This window comes from Gossypium raimondii, chromosome 12, assembly GCF_025698545.1.
Source record: "Gossypium raimondii isolate GPD5lz chromosome 12, ASM2569854v1, whole genome shotgun sequence".
Classification (NCBI taxonomy): Eukaryota; Viridiplantae; Streptophyta; class Magnoliopsida; order Malvales; family Malvaceae; genus Gossypium; species Gossypium raimondii.
The window spans coordinates 2,270,465-2,285,184 of record NC_068576.1 but is presented as its reverse complement, the minus strand read 5'-3'; the positions used below and the strand labels follow the sequence as shown (position 1 = coordinate 2,285,184).

Below are 14,720 nucleotides of genomic sequence, written 5' to 3'. Positions count from 1 at the left end.
CAAAAGACAAAACAATATGTTGAACTCTCTCTATACATAAACCCTTTGAAAAATAACTCTTAGCAACCAGCAAATGACTATTCACACAGTCAATTAAATATCACAGAAATGATAAAAATTTCTCAAATAGATGATAATTCAGTATTTGCTTAAGAAGCATGGAACCCAACCCAAAAACAAAGGGATAATGGGGGTAGATTAAATAGAAAGGGATGAGGGGATTGAGAAATGAGAGTATATTAATGGTGAAGGGGATGGGTGTCCAAGTAATGAAAATGGATGTGTGCCCAGTTTTTCTGAATAGGGTACATACAGTGCCTTGCTGTCTAGCATGTGAAGGGGCTTCCTCTCTTTCTTTTTTACTTACATGCACCCACTAGAACCCGCCCAACTGGCACTTTTGATTCATTCACATCAATGGCTGAATGGGGAGGATGAAGACAAAACTAGTCTAGGATTTGAGTCTGATTCTCTTAATTGCTCTTGTTTTTTCACTCCCCTTACCTTCTATCCTACTTCATCCAACACCCTTATATAGGGCACACATATAACCTCAGCATCTCTGAGTTACACTTACCATCCTTTTTATAGTTTTTCTTCTTTCTTCTTTTTCTTCATAGAAAGGACCCCATTGATTGAGGGGAAACAGCATTGAGGGCCTTTGTTTTGATTAGCACGAGAGAGAGAGAGAGAGAGAGAAAGAAAATGAATGTTTTGGCCTCTGAGTGTAGTAGTGGGTGTGAATCTGGTTGGACTAGTTACTTAGAACAGTCTTTTCTTTCTGGTAATATTTCTCATAAATCAAGTGGTTTTTGTGATGAACGTGGCAAGTATAAAGGTAAAGAAGAGGTTGTTGATGAAGAAGAAGACCTTTCCATGGTTTCTGATGCATCTTCTGGGCCTCCACACTTGAATGTAGATAATGGTTATTTCAATGATGATAATCATTATCAATATACTTTACCTAAAGGTGCTACATTGAATAAAAATGGTGGTACTAAAAGACATAGGAAGAAAGAACATCAAAGACAAAGGGAAGATCATCAAGAATTGCCTTCTTTACTTGATGATACTGCCAGCTCTCCTCTCATCAAGGTAATATAAGTTTGTTTGACATCTTCTCTAAATCACCCTCTTTTTTTGAGTAATGGTGTTAACTATGACAATAATTTTCTAGAACAATTTTGCTCACACCAATAATCATGCTTCAGTGGAGGAAAGTGTCCTCCATTATCCCCAGGGGTTCTCTGCAACACACTTTCAGGTAGTTCCACCAAATTTTAACTTATATTTCCCAGTTTTTTTTTTTTATTGGAAATTTGTTGATAACCATTGAATTATTACAGGGAGGACCCGCATTCCAACACCACTTTGGATTTTTGCAGTCTTCTCCAACTGGAAACTACCTACAACAAGGTCACCGGTTAAGTGACGACTTCCTACTGATTCCTTTTTTGGGCTATATTTTCTAACATTGCAGACCATTGTTTTTTTAAACTATGAACTCACTGTAAAGTTTCAAAATGGACAGGTGGTTTTAAGGAAATTAGAGAACGGAGTAGTGGAGAGATGAGATAAAGGTGATTTAACTTTTTTAAGTTTCTGTATATCAGCCTGCTCTTGCTAGCTTCAACAATGGAGTTTGTGGCCCTAAAAAGAAATGGAAGAAGAGGTTGGCAAAGTATAAAAAGAATCAGTTCTCAAAGGGGATGATCATTAGCTTGTTCCTTTCATTTTTCTTTTCATTTCTTGTCCAAATGCAACGATAAAGAGCAAAAAGAAATGCAAATAAACTTTCTTGTTTTTTTTTTCCTGTCAAGGAAGAACAAAATTTATGTTCAGTCTTTGTTTCTTGAATGGAGCCCCATGCTCTCTTTATAGCTCAACTTGCAGACCAGTGCATCACTCAAATTCAACTAAAAAAACAACAACACTCTAATATGAACAAAATTATCTGTCAATTCATCAAACAAGAAGCTATACTTTCCCCCACATTACACTGACTTCACTAATGGTGATCAGAATTTATACATACGGAAACGTATAAATTGGCATATATTCAGATACGGATTTTCCCACCGCAATGGGAGTTTAAGCTTTATCACATGCTTTATTATGCCTCCTAATCTTTTGACATTCCTCTTATATCTGTCTCCATCGCCTCTTTTGTCAAAATCCCATGCTTCGTTTTGTAATAAACTACTTCTTATCCACAATTTCAAGCCAAAAAGGATAAGAGATAATAAAGAATCCAAATCCCCTCCATAGTCGGCTGTTGCATGCAGCATGCATGTGCAGGCCTAGGTAGATCATTTATAGATGTTAGTTTAGTCTTTTAAGTCTTCTTGTTTAGTAGAGATTTGAACCTAAAAACCGACACTATCTATTTACATGAATGCCAAGGACACACTTTTGTGTAAGTGAGCTAGTATTTAACATTTTTCTTTTAAAAAAATGGTATTGTTTACTCCCTAAACTATTTTTTTTTTCAACACCAAAATAGGACAAATGGATGTTTCATACACTCAGCTCTAATTGATAGCCACTCAAATAGAATATGATCATACAAAGAGGGGACACTCAGATTTGAGTAGGTGGGACTTTCCCCCACCATCAAATTTGAACCTAAAATCATAATAATAATTAGCAGAAGCATGCGACTTTAAAACCAATTAGTGATGGTGGAAAGGTCATATTGAATATGAAATTCTAACCTAATTTATATCTGTGTTTGAGTTAGCTTGAAATAATGGAAAGGGCTTGGTCATCAATAAAGACAAGACCCCATATCTCTCAAGTGTGTAGATAAGGCTCCCATACACTCCAATGGTTCCATTTCTTATCAAAACTCAGAACTTTAGGCTTAAATATGCTATGCACATAAGAGGGTGATGGGCATTCATATCAAGGCTAAGGAAATGGACAAATTAAGCTAATATCGGAATACTTCATATGCATCTCCATAACCCTTTTTTTTTTAAAGCTCGGAAGATACTGCCTGTGATCTTGCTGACCCCAAAGGAACATGCCTCCATTATATTTAATAATTTTGCTCTCTTTCATCTCTTTTAGAATGCTCTTATTTATATATATATTTTTATATGATATATTAATGCCGCTTTGTTCCCTCTCAAACCTTGTCTGCTTTGCAGCTGTCATCGAACTTGATGTCATACACAATTATATGTCTCTTGCTTTGATTTCTTTATTCATCTCATTATTTCTCCCCTCAATTCCTACTGAGATTATATAATTTGGGTTTGGTTGAAAATTGTTGAAAAGATACAACTTTGGGAATTTAGGATGTCAAGAAAACTTGTAAAATATCTATACCCACATGCTCTATTTTTCATTATATTTTAACGTACAGCTTTTAGAGTTTTTGGTCTTGGTAAAATTCATATTATGTATAAGGATTGTCCAACTATGTTCCGTGATGATAGCCTTAAAGATGAATCAATTTCACAGTTTTTTTTTTTATAATAATATTCTAATTTTTTATTAGTCGATGTGAGATGATTATAGAAAATGCTAGACTAATTGCATGTCATCATATTGGATAAGGGATGTAAGGAAGTATGGGGGGAAACATAAAATGTTGTACCAACAACCACCAAAGCCAAAAGCTTCAATTCCTGTGTAAAGAAACAAAGGGGAATGCCATTGCCAGTCACTGTGTGTGGTGTTTGCATGAAACTTATCTAATTTCTGTTCATGTCTCACACTGCAGTCTAACAAGCCTTGTTTCTGTTTTCCATGGCAGCCGTCTGCTTGTCTCTTATCGCCATGCATGTGTTTACATATCTGTGAGCACCACCTTAAATGATCATCTCTGAATCCACCATCTCTATCTCTAGAAATACACATTTCTTTTTTGTTTTTAATCCCTTCCAGCTTGTAAATCTGGTTCAGGCATTAAATCTGAGTTTTGGCTGCACATGATTTCCTGTAGTAAATCAAAATTTTAAATTTTGTGTACATTTAATGCCAAGAGAAACCTGCCACATTTGACAAGTGTCCGTACATAGAAATTCCAATTCCATTTACTTAGCCTGTCACCACCTTTGGCTACCGACTTTGGGATATATAAAAACAATGTCTTAAAATTCCAAACTTAGTCTACCGTATGCATACTTATCACTTATACTCGTATACTACAAATATTTATACTTTCATTATTCTTCTCCTGTAAGATGATCTTATCATGCGTACCAGAACTTAAACTTTAATAAACCCTTTCCTTTCTTGAATTGAAGATATAAATATAATGGGGCAGTACGGAAGAAAATACAAGCATAGTCTTGCCAAAATTATAAGCATCCAAATTTCCAGGATTAGCTTAAACATCGTGAACCAACTTCATTCATATCGGTGAAGATCCTAATTTCGAAACATCCCTGCATAACAATCTATAGATCAACAGGGGATGTTTTCAATCCAAGAAATAACAAGGTTGACCCTTGACACCATTGCATCTTCCAGCACAAATATCATTTAAGAAAGATGGAAAATCTTGGGCTGTGGGTAAACAATTAAATCTTACTGTAGTTAAAGCACGTACAAATATTGAATTGAGCAACAAGACTACAAAGATTTGAGGTGTGATAGGTTGCTTTCAAGAGTTTCTAGGTTGTTGGTATTGAGGTGTGATAGGTTGCTTTTAGGAGTTTTTTTTTATTTAAGAGAATGTCCTATAGATCGATGTTTTGTATGATTTGTCAAATGTATTTATTGCAATATTTTTACTGATATTTTGGTTAGATTTATCTTTATCAGGTTTCAATAAAATTTTGTAATGATTGAGAAAAAAAAATTGTCTAGAGATCAATCTAATTGTCACAAATAATTAGAAAGATGGAGTGACTGCATACATATACATACATATAGTTGTCTATGTCAACTATCCAAGGAAAGATCAACTTTAAAACAAAGGCAACGGTCCACTAAGATCCAAGGACCATCTAAATGTGATGAACCCATAATGTATAAGCCAGATTAATCTGACCATCTGCTGTGAATTTGGATGGAATTTCCTTCAAACCATTAACATAAGTTGCATCTTCCAAAGTGGAATGTTTGTAGAAGTGAGCTTCAATTGTATCTAGTGAGAAATATGGAGAGAAAAGGATGTAGGTGACCCTCAATCAGGCGTCACAACACTAACAAGAGTAGGAGTCAAGGTAGATTGCGTCTCAAACATGACAAATAAGCTGCGATGAAGATAAAAGGAAAAAAGCAGTCGACGGCTTGGGATTTGTGTGGGGGGGGGGGGGGGTTAGGGTTTAGAACCTGACCTATGATACCATGTAAAAGCAATAAACTCACTATTTCAAACGTGTTTTTGCCTTTTCTTTTCCCTTTTTTCTTGGGCCAAGGAGTTGAGCTTGGGTTTAAAAGTTCCATTTTAAGCTGACAAAGCTAAAAGCCCACTATTTCAAGCTTTAAAAACATGATTTTGATTAAAAAAAAGGTTTAATGACAAATTTGGCTACTAACGTTTATATGTTTTGTCAAAATAATCCTAATTGTATTTTAAAATCTTTTTTTGCCGTCAAATTTTATTCTTTTTTTTAATTTCTTTTTTAACAGATTTGATGAAAGTACTGTTAAAAAAGTTAATGGGATGATGTGGAATATTTTTAATGAGATGTAATTTATTACTTAGATAACCCAATAAGATAATTACATGTGAAAATAATAAAATAAATAAATCATATATGAAATTTTAAAAATAACTCTTAATTTAAAGAAAATAATTTATCTAAAAAAGGTTTCAAAATGAATTTACGAAGAGGTTTCAAAGATAATTAATAAATCAAACCAAAAATACTTCAAATAGGGAATCTTTTGAAATCTTTTTAGATGATTTATTTGTTTTAAATTAAGAGTTATTTTTTAATTTCATATAGGATTTATTTATTTTATTATTTTCATATGTAATTGTCTTATCGGGTTACCTAAGTAATAAATTACATCTCATTAAAAATATTTCATATCATCCCGTTAAATTTTTAACAATACTTTCATCAAATCATAGAAAAAGCAATTTGAAAACAAAAGATTGATGACAAAAAAGGCTCAAAATACATTTAGGATCATTTTAACAAAACATGTTAAACGTTAGTGATCAAATTTATCATTAAGCCTAAAAATAATAATATGGTTAGTTATTTCATAAACTCTAATATCTCCACACATATTGTTACAAAAAGCTTAGAGTGTTAAAGCATGATTATCACTAACAAGAAACCTAGCTAACCTTCTTCAACAACCTCTAGATGACTTTAACAACTGCTAACTAACATTAACAACTACTTTAACAGTTAACCAACTCCAGAAACTAATTAATACAAAGAACTAACACTCTACTTAGCTATAGTTCCTAATAAGGATCAAGCTAGCTTTTTTACTTGCTACTTTATCTACTAATAAGGTTTATAGTCTTATCTTTGAAATTTTTTTTTTATATATAACAAACAAGGATTTACTTGTATTTTTGTACTCTTTTGTAGGTTTTATTGGAGAGTATTAAACTGTTATGGTTGAGATTATTCGGGTTGGAGTTATCTATTGGGGCTACAAATGCTTCTTGTGCAAGAGTAGGTTGGGTTTTAGCTAATAAGTAGTGGGATTAATTATTGAATAAACTATTCACCGAGTGAAGCTTCACTGAGTTGGATTGTGTTTGAATTGCATTAACAAACTTTGTGTGCTATCTCCTCCTTTACTCTACTTGTTGTTTGTAGTTGTTCATTGCCTTATTCAAACTTGTGTCTAGACATTGAACTTATTGTTTATAAAAAAAAATTTAATTTTTTTTATAAAATAATTTGTGTGAAAAGTAATAAGATAAAAATGTATTTTATATCTTAAAAAGTAACATCACTTTTCTTTCTCCAAATTGGGTAAAATCAAAAGTAAGTAATTCAAGGGGAAGCAAGGAAATTCAACTTCCTTTACTTTCTCTTGCTTAAATAAAAGAAACTATCGGAACAAGGAAAAAGATGTCACTTTCCTTTCCCTTGTTTTAGTGTGATCCAAACATAGGGTAAGTGCGAAAACTTGAGCTTATCTATTAGACTTTTATTAGGTTGTCAAAGATGAGCATTTAGACACTTAGATTTTTTTTATTTATTTATATTTTGGAATAATCAATTTTGTCCGAGGAATAATTGTGTTGGAAAAATATATTATTTTTATAAAACGTAACTTTAACTAAAACGAGTATTCTAATATATACACACACAAAATTATTTAAGGAATAATTTATTCGTCAAATATAACATTACGACCCGTAATGTTACATTTTGAAATGAGACTATAGTGTTTGGATTGTCAACATTCCAATATAATTTTAGTAGTTAAAATAGTTGTGGGTTATGTGTTTTATCTTTTACTTCTCTATAAGATTACATTTTCCTACCCAACATTTTCAAAAACTAAGGTAGGGTGATTTATCTGTTTTTTTCCCAATGCCATGTTTTATGATTATAAACATAATTTCATAAATGGAAAAATTTTGATCCATATTTTCAAGAATTACATTACCAGCAAATTTGATCTATATTTTTGTTGTTTAGAAGATTTGGATTTGGTTTTAATGGGAGTTTGAAAGGGTGATGGTGATTATGAGGTGCCGAGTAAGAGACTTGAAAGATAATGAATTTTGTGTTTGGTGACTTAACGTAAGTGATAAATAATGATTTTGGTTGAAAAAAAGTGATGCGAGGAAAGTTTATAAAGACAGATTGAGATATGATGTATTGGAATTTGTAAGGGAAAACAAAAATGAATAATAATTTTTATTATTTTTAAAACATTTTATTAGAAATTATTATATTATAAAAATTATGAAAATAGGAAAATATAAAAATTTATACAAGTTATTAAAATGGTTAAATATTTTTAAAATTGTTGCTTCTTTTATAAAATTTTAATATATTTTATATTTTTATAATTTATTTAAAATTTTTATACAATCTCTAAAAATCAATTAAGCCCTCCTAAAATAATTTTAAAAAGTAATTAAACCCTTCATGATAGATTTTTTTCCATGTCAAATGCGACATTAGCCGCCACATCATTATTTTTCCACTTCTGCTACCATGTCAAGCACTACATCAACACTTAATGGTTCATAGGCCTCGACTAAAACCCATATTCCAAGAGCTCAATTAATTGTTACTTTCGATTAAGGATTCGATTGATTGCACTTTTTGACGAAGGGCTCAATTGATTTTTTAAATTATTTTACAGGAGCTTTTTTTAATATGCGTTAAGAAAAGTGTATATCATCCTAAAAGTCTTTAATTTTTCTCTATTATATTTGTATAAATTACACCAAGGTCAATCAGTTATTAATAAGTTTACATTTAGGTACTCAATTTCAAAAAGTTACAAATTGATCATTGAACTATTTGAAATTTGTCATTTAAGTCACTAGGTCATTAAGTTGCTAACAGATGTCTGATGGTTATTAACTTGTTATTCATCATAGGGTAAACTACACCCAATGTCACTCTATTAGTAAGTTTATACTTTGTCCCCTCAATTTTAAAAAAATTTAAAAGTTAGTCACTGAACTATTTGATTGTTTTAGGGTTTTAGGGGACCTTCTTCACAGTTGTAGTCCAATAATCTCACCACCTCCTAGCCTCTACCTTTAGAAAAGAAACAGACCAAACCAAAGGTATTTCCCTCTTTTAGCTTTATGGTTTAACTTTCGTTGAAATTGCCTAAAACTTCGTTAATTTAAACTTGAAGCCCTAACGGAGAAGCTCTCTAATCCCCGTCCACCATAATCAAATGGTCACTTGACTTTGACATGTTCCTCTTCTCAACGAGACTTTCTCTTTAACCTTCTTCGATTCAGGGTGAGTTTGGATGGGCGGTGTGTTTACCTCCGGTGAGGTTAAAAATAGCGGTGGCGGTGAGATTAGTTACTGTAACAGTGAGATTGGATACTGTAGCGGTGAGATTAGAAACAATGGTAGAGTGTGTGTTTGGATTCAAACGCAGTTGTAGCGGTGAGATGAGAATAAAAAATGACTATTAAGGACATCAGATTAGAATTGATATATAATAGAATTTTTTAAAATTATTTTACTTTTTTAAATTATTAAAATATGTGAATTTATAAATTCATTTAATAAAATATTAAAATGTATCTTCTAATATTTTAATGAATTATATAATCAATTAAAATTATTTATTAGATAAACGCACCGCCCCAAAGGGAGCCTATGCAGTTAACGCCAATAATGCCTTAATCGACTTGTTTATTTTAGATGGCTTTTAATCCTTTTTCTCAAAATTTCCTAAGATGCAAGTATAAATTGCTATATTTGCTATAGTTTATATAGGTATAAATTTCAAATTTATACACGAATTTTTATCCAATGTGCAATTTAATACATGAACTTTGATTCAATGTAATTAAATATATTTTTATAATTTTAATGTATTTATTTTTTTAAATATAGTTTTGAATTTTTAAATTTAAAATTTAATTAATTACTGGTATTACATCCACGTGCATGCCACATCAACAAAAGTAAATTTTTCTATCAATTTTGAGATTTTACCAAATAATACAAATTTTAGGGAGTAACAATGAAAAATAGAAATTTTCTTTTAAATAGTCATTATGCCTTTAAATAATAAAGCAAACTTTCAAATCAGACATCAGCCTGAGCGCCGATTGACCCAAATTCCTTTCCACAAATTTTTGATCTGTTTCATTTGCGGCCCAAAGCAGATAAAAGACGCAGCAAAACCAGAAATAATCGTTTTCCAGTACCATTTTAATCTCAACATGAAAATTAAAAAGAAAAGAAAGTAAGAACATAGAATATATATGTGTATATAAGTCACCATCTAACCCCAACTCAACTCTTCCTTCAAAGACGATGCTTGTGTTGGTACAAAGCTTCAAGATCAATGTAACCGATGATGGTATCTTCAAAATCGCATCTTCAAGTCTGCGCATTGTCGAATGTTGAACCGATAACACTGTGTTCTTGAATATAGCTCCTTGTAGATTCGCTTTTAAAATTAACTCGATCCAAAAGCGCATTCGAGAAGTCTGCACTGTGTTCATTATATTTTGGATCATTTCCCATTTTATGCTAAACTTATTCACCATGATTTCCAATACTCAACTTGGATGTGTGTTGAATACACACATGTACTCTCAGACGTGTATGCTTAATTTTTTCTAAATGTTTTTATGTATTTTGAGGATCATACTCATATATTTGTATCTAAATATATACGAGTAATTGTGCCAAGTTTATCAAATAGATAATTTGTACAAAATTATAATTGTCTCAAAAACACTAAGTTACGATAAGATGTATGATTGCAGAAAATGCAAAACATAAAGAAGATTTACCTTTGAAGCTAGCTCCAACAGCATAAGCCTTTGACATCACAGCTTCAGACATGTCTGCACCATCAAACTTAGCATCTGACATAAGTGCAGCCGCAAGAGATTTCCCCTTCAGGTTCGATTTCTCGTTAGTGTAATCGCAGAAGCGTAGATCGAGCGGCTTATCATACACACCATTTGCCTGACCTATGGTGTTACCAACGAATGCACGCTCGCATCGGTTCGGCTCCGTTGACAACGGAGGAAGCCTCTGCATGACAATGCCTTAGTAATTAGACATTTTTAGTAGCCTTTTGACAGTGTTAATTTGAATCTTCAGATGGATATGGGAACATTTATTCCCCAATCCCCATAATCATCCTTACCCGAGCAAGCCAGTTACTAAATGACCTAAGGTAACTTGGATAGACAGTTTGATTGAATTAACTAGGCTAATTTATGTATGAATTCCATTATTTCTTCTTTCAGGCTAAGATACAAACAGCTACCGTGTAACAATTTATGTGTTCCTGGCAATTCTTAACCCAGAAGGAGTGGTGAAGGTTTTCAACCTGATTGGCAAAGAATTACAAAGTAGGCAAAGGCAGCGGTGCATACAAAGAAGAAGGGCACAAGCTACGATCCTCGGTTCCTTAAAGGAGACGAGCTTTCCTCGATTTGGGAACACGTTTGCTAGTCGCCGATGGAAGAAAACATATCAGCGGTAGTAATTAAAGAGAAAACACAAAGCTAAACATGGCTTCCCCTATTAAAGTTCCAGACAATAACTCAACAACATAAACCCCAAAACATGGCTTGAACTGAAGACATCACCGACAATTGAGATTTACCCACATAATGGGAATTACTTTCAAGCTTGAATCCATATTCCAAACATTCAAAAAGAGGAAAAAAGGAAAAAGAATTTGGAAGCAGTTTAAGAAATAAAGAAAGAAAAAAAAGCAAGGGCCATACCAGAAGAAGAACAGCTGACTCTGAGAGGTACATGGGTTGATGAAGAGGACAACCATGGCGTTTCGTTGATAATTCTGGAGAGGATAAAGAGTTATGGGAGAGTGGAGTTGAAAGGGTCACCATTTTTGAGGGTATATATTTTTCTGTCTCTTTTATCTCCATTTTGAGAGCTTATCCATTGACGATGGTTCTAGTTGCAGCAGGGTATTTTTGTCTGTTAAAAATACCAGCAGTTCAGTTGATTTCAATTGCAGCTGAAATCTCCAGCTGATTTTCAACTGGGCAGTGTGGTGGAGATGCAATCTCACTGCACTGACTTGCTGAACCAAACAGCATAGCAGTGAGATTGGTACCATTTTTCCCCCCAACTGCACCTCACTGGCTTTTACAGCCAAACCAAAGGAAGCCTAAGCCTGCATTGCTTGGATCTCTCCGGCTAACTCTTGACTGAACCCATTACTTTGAGCCTCTTTTTTTGAGTTATGGCTTTGACCAAAGGGGAAATAGTAAGTGGGTTAAAAAATAAAGGTTGACGTGTTGGTCAAGTTAGAGATGAGGCATGGGGTTGGTAGTGACTTTGCTAAAGTTTGGGGCATGAGTTGTGAATACTATTTAGATTATCGAGTTAGGGAGTAATGGTACAAAAATTGAGTGGTTAAAGTGTAAACTTATCAATAATTAAAATGATCAAATTATAAATTTACTGATAGTAGAGACATCTAACATGTTTTAGCAACTTAACTTAAAAAATACCTTTCAAATAATTTAATTACTAATTTATGACTTTTTTTATAAATTAAGTAACGAAATAGAAATCTATTGAATGAGAAAAACTACAATTTGCAGCAAAAACAGCATGATTATACTTGAGTTACAAATATCTTACAACTGGAACCTGTACGTGTCTAAAGATGGATGGACTGAATCTGTTATTTGTTGGGTTTAAGCCAATCGAGAATACCTTTTTCTGCTTCACTTAGCTGCTGCTCGTCCTTCCCTTTCAATGTCCCTTCAACGAATTCAAAGTAATCCTTGTAGTTTCGCCTGTAATAATTCTCCATTCGCTGCTAACCAAAAAAAACTATGAAGCAAATCATGGAGAAAATGGGCCATTTACTTAAATTATTCCAATTCAGAAGCATACCTCTTTGTCATTCTTGTCTTTGTTTTCCTCTGTTTTCTTCAAGTACTCTGTCAAATTTTTACTGTTTCGTTCAGTCCTTTTTAACATTACCAAACAAAAAAAAAACCAAGGAACAAAAGAAAACTGGGTACGGTACTTTTGAGAAGCTCGGTTCTGGAATCATTGAGTTGAGGAGCGAAATCGACGGCGGATAAAATGAGACCTCTCCTTGCAATTCCGGTGAAACCAACGTTTGCTGCGGCGGCTGTAATTGTTGTTGTATTGGTTGGTCTTGGTTTAGAAGTGGGGGATGGCGTTTTGCCTTGTTTCCTATGAACTGCATGCACGTTTGAAGGAGCAAACTGGTTGACTGTTACAGTCAGTGCCATTAAAACACTTTGTGCTATTGAACCCATTGCACACCCTTACACCATTGTATCAAGGAAGAAGGCAGCCACTCGTTCTGTTTTCAGGATAATGAGATAAAAGGATGAGGTTTCCTTGTGTAATTTGGCTCTACAGCAGTCGGTTCATATTTACATCTTTCTCCTTGTTAAGACACTAAAGGACAAAAAGAAATGATGGAACAAAGACAAGTAAATTTGGATCAATGTACCCTTCAATTATTATGTAATCTCAAAAATACCCTTTTATTTTATTATATTAACCAATATAATTTTAGTAGTTAAAATAGTTGTGGGTTATGTGTTTTATCTTTTACTTCTCTATAAGATTACATTTTCCTACCCAACATTTTCAAAAACTAAGGTAGGGTGATTTATCTGTTTTTTTCCCAATGCCATGTTTTATGATTATAAAATAATTTCATAAATGGAAAAATTTTGATCCATATTTTCAAGAATTACATTACCAGCAAATTTGATCTATATTTTTGTTGTTTAGAAGATCTGGATTTAGTTTTAATGGGAGTTTGAAAGTGTGATGGTGATTACGAGGTGCCGAGTAAGAGATTTTAAAGATAATGAATTTTGTATTTGGTGACTTAATGTGAGTGATAAATAATGATTTTGGTTGAAAAAAAGTGATGCGAGGAAAATTTATAAAGCCAGATTGAGATATGATGTATTGCAATTTGTGAGGAAAACGAAATGAATAATATTAATTATTAGAAATTATTATATTATAAAAATAATGAAAATAGGAAAATATAAAAATTTATACAAGTTATTAAATGATTAAATATTTTTAAAACTGTTGCTTTCTTTTATAAATTTTTAATATATTTTATCTTTTTATAATTTATTTAAAATTTTTATACAATCTCTAAAAATCAATCAAGCCCTCCTAAAATAATTTTAAAAAGTAATTAAACCCTTCATGATAGATTTTTTCCATGTCAAATGCAACATTAGCCGCCACATCATTATTTTTCCACTTCTGCTACCATGTCAACCACTACATCAACACTTAACGGTTCATAGGCTTCGACTAAAACCCATATTCCAAGGAATCAATTGATTGCTACTTTCGATTAAGAGTTCGATTAATTGCACTTTTTGATGAATGGCTCAATTGATTTTTTAAATTATTTTACAGGAGCTTCTTTAATACTTAAGCCTTATAATATATTCTAAAAGCAAATCATAAATGCGTTAAGAAAAGTGTATATCATCCTAAAAGTCTTTAATTTTTCTCTATTATATTTGTATAAATTACACCAAGGTCAATCAATTATTAATAAGTTTACATTTTGGTACTCAATTTCAAAAAGTTACAAATTGATCATTGAACTATTTGAAATTTATCGTTTAAGTCACTAGGTCATTAAGTTGCTAACGGATGTCTGATGGTTATTAACTTGTTATTCATCATAGGGTAAACTACACCCAATGTCACTCTATTAGTAAGTTTATACTTTGGCCTCTCAATTTTAAAAAAAATTTAAAAGTTAGTCACTAAACTATTCGATTGTTTTAGGGTTTTAGGGGACCTTCTTCACAGTCGTATTCCAATAATCTCACCCCCTCCTAGCCTCTACCTCTAGAAAAGAAATAGACCAAACCAGAGGTCTTTCCCTCTTTTAGCTTTATAGTTTAACTTTCATTGAAATTGCCTAAAACTTCATTGATTTAAACTTGAAGCCCTAACAGAGAAGCTCTCTAATCCCCGTCCACCATAATCAAATGGTCACTTGACTTTGACATGTTCCTCTTCTCAACGAAACTTTCTCTTTAACCTTCTTCGATTGAGCCTCCATTGCTTGGATCTCTCCGGCTAACTCTTGACTGAATC

General features: G+C 32.6%; 3 protein-coding genes across 4 annotated transcripts; 1 reads left to right on the top strand and 2 right to left on the bottom strand.

The window, feature by feature from the left end:
* Positions 1–171: 171 nt before the first annotated feature.
* Positions 172–1,831, top strand: LOC105762766 (protein SOB FIVE-LIKE 5). Of its 2 annotated transcripts, none has more exons than XM_012580656.2 (4): positions 172–1,095; positions 1,178–1,264; positions 1,347–1,416; positions 1,532–1,831. In XM_012580656.2, the coding sequence occupies exons 1-4, from the start codon at positions 706–708 to the stop codon at positions 1,576–1,578; spliced, it is 594 nt and encodes a 197-aa protein (XP_012436110.1). In that variant the 5' UTR covers positions 172–705; the 3' UTR covers positions 1,579–1,831. The 2 variants fall into 2 exon arrangements, with proteins under 2 accessions (XP_012436110.1, XP_012436111.1); XM_012580657.2 differs by having other exon boundaries at positions 299–1,095; positions 1,347–1,423.
* An 8,143-nt stretch (positions 1,832–9,974) lies between these two features.
* LOC128035356 (thylakoid lumenal 17.4 kDa protein, chloroplastic-like) lies at positions 9,975–10,944 on the bottom strand. Its single transcript, XM_052624850.1, has 2 exons — positions 10,391–10,944; positions 9,975–10,087 (listed from the first exon to the last, which is right to left on the bottom strand). Exons 1-2 carry the CDS (start codon positions 10,644–10,646, stop codon positions 9,975–9,977), a joined length of 369 nt encoding a protein of 122 aa, XP_052480810.1. The 5' UTR covers positions 10,647–10,944.
* Positions 10,890–12,976, bottom strand: LOC128035355 (uncharacterized). The gene is made up of 5 exons (XM_052624848.1): positions 12,625–12,976; positions 12,489–12,535; positions 12,306–12,408; positions 11,345–11,418; positions 10,890–11,066 (listed from the first exon to the last, which is right to left on the bottom strand). Exons 1-5 carry the CDS (start codon positions 12,881–12,883, stop codon positions 10,890–10,892), a joined length of 660 nt encoding a protein of 219 aa, XP_052480808.1. The 5' UTR covers positions 12,884–12,976.
* Between the last annotated feature and the right edge of the window lie 1,744 nt (positions 12,977–14,720).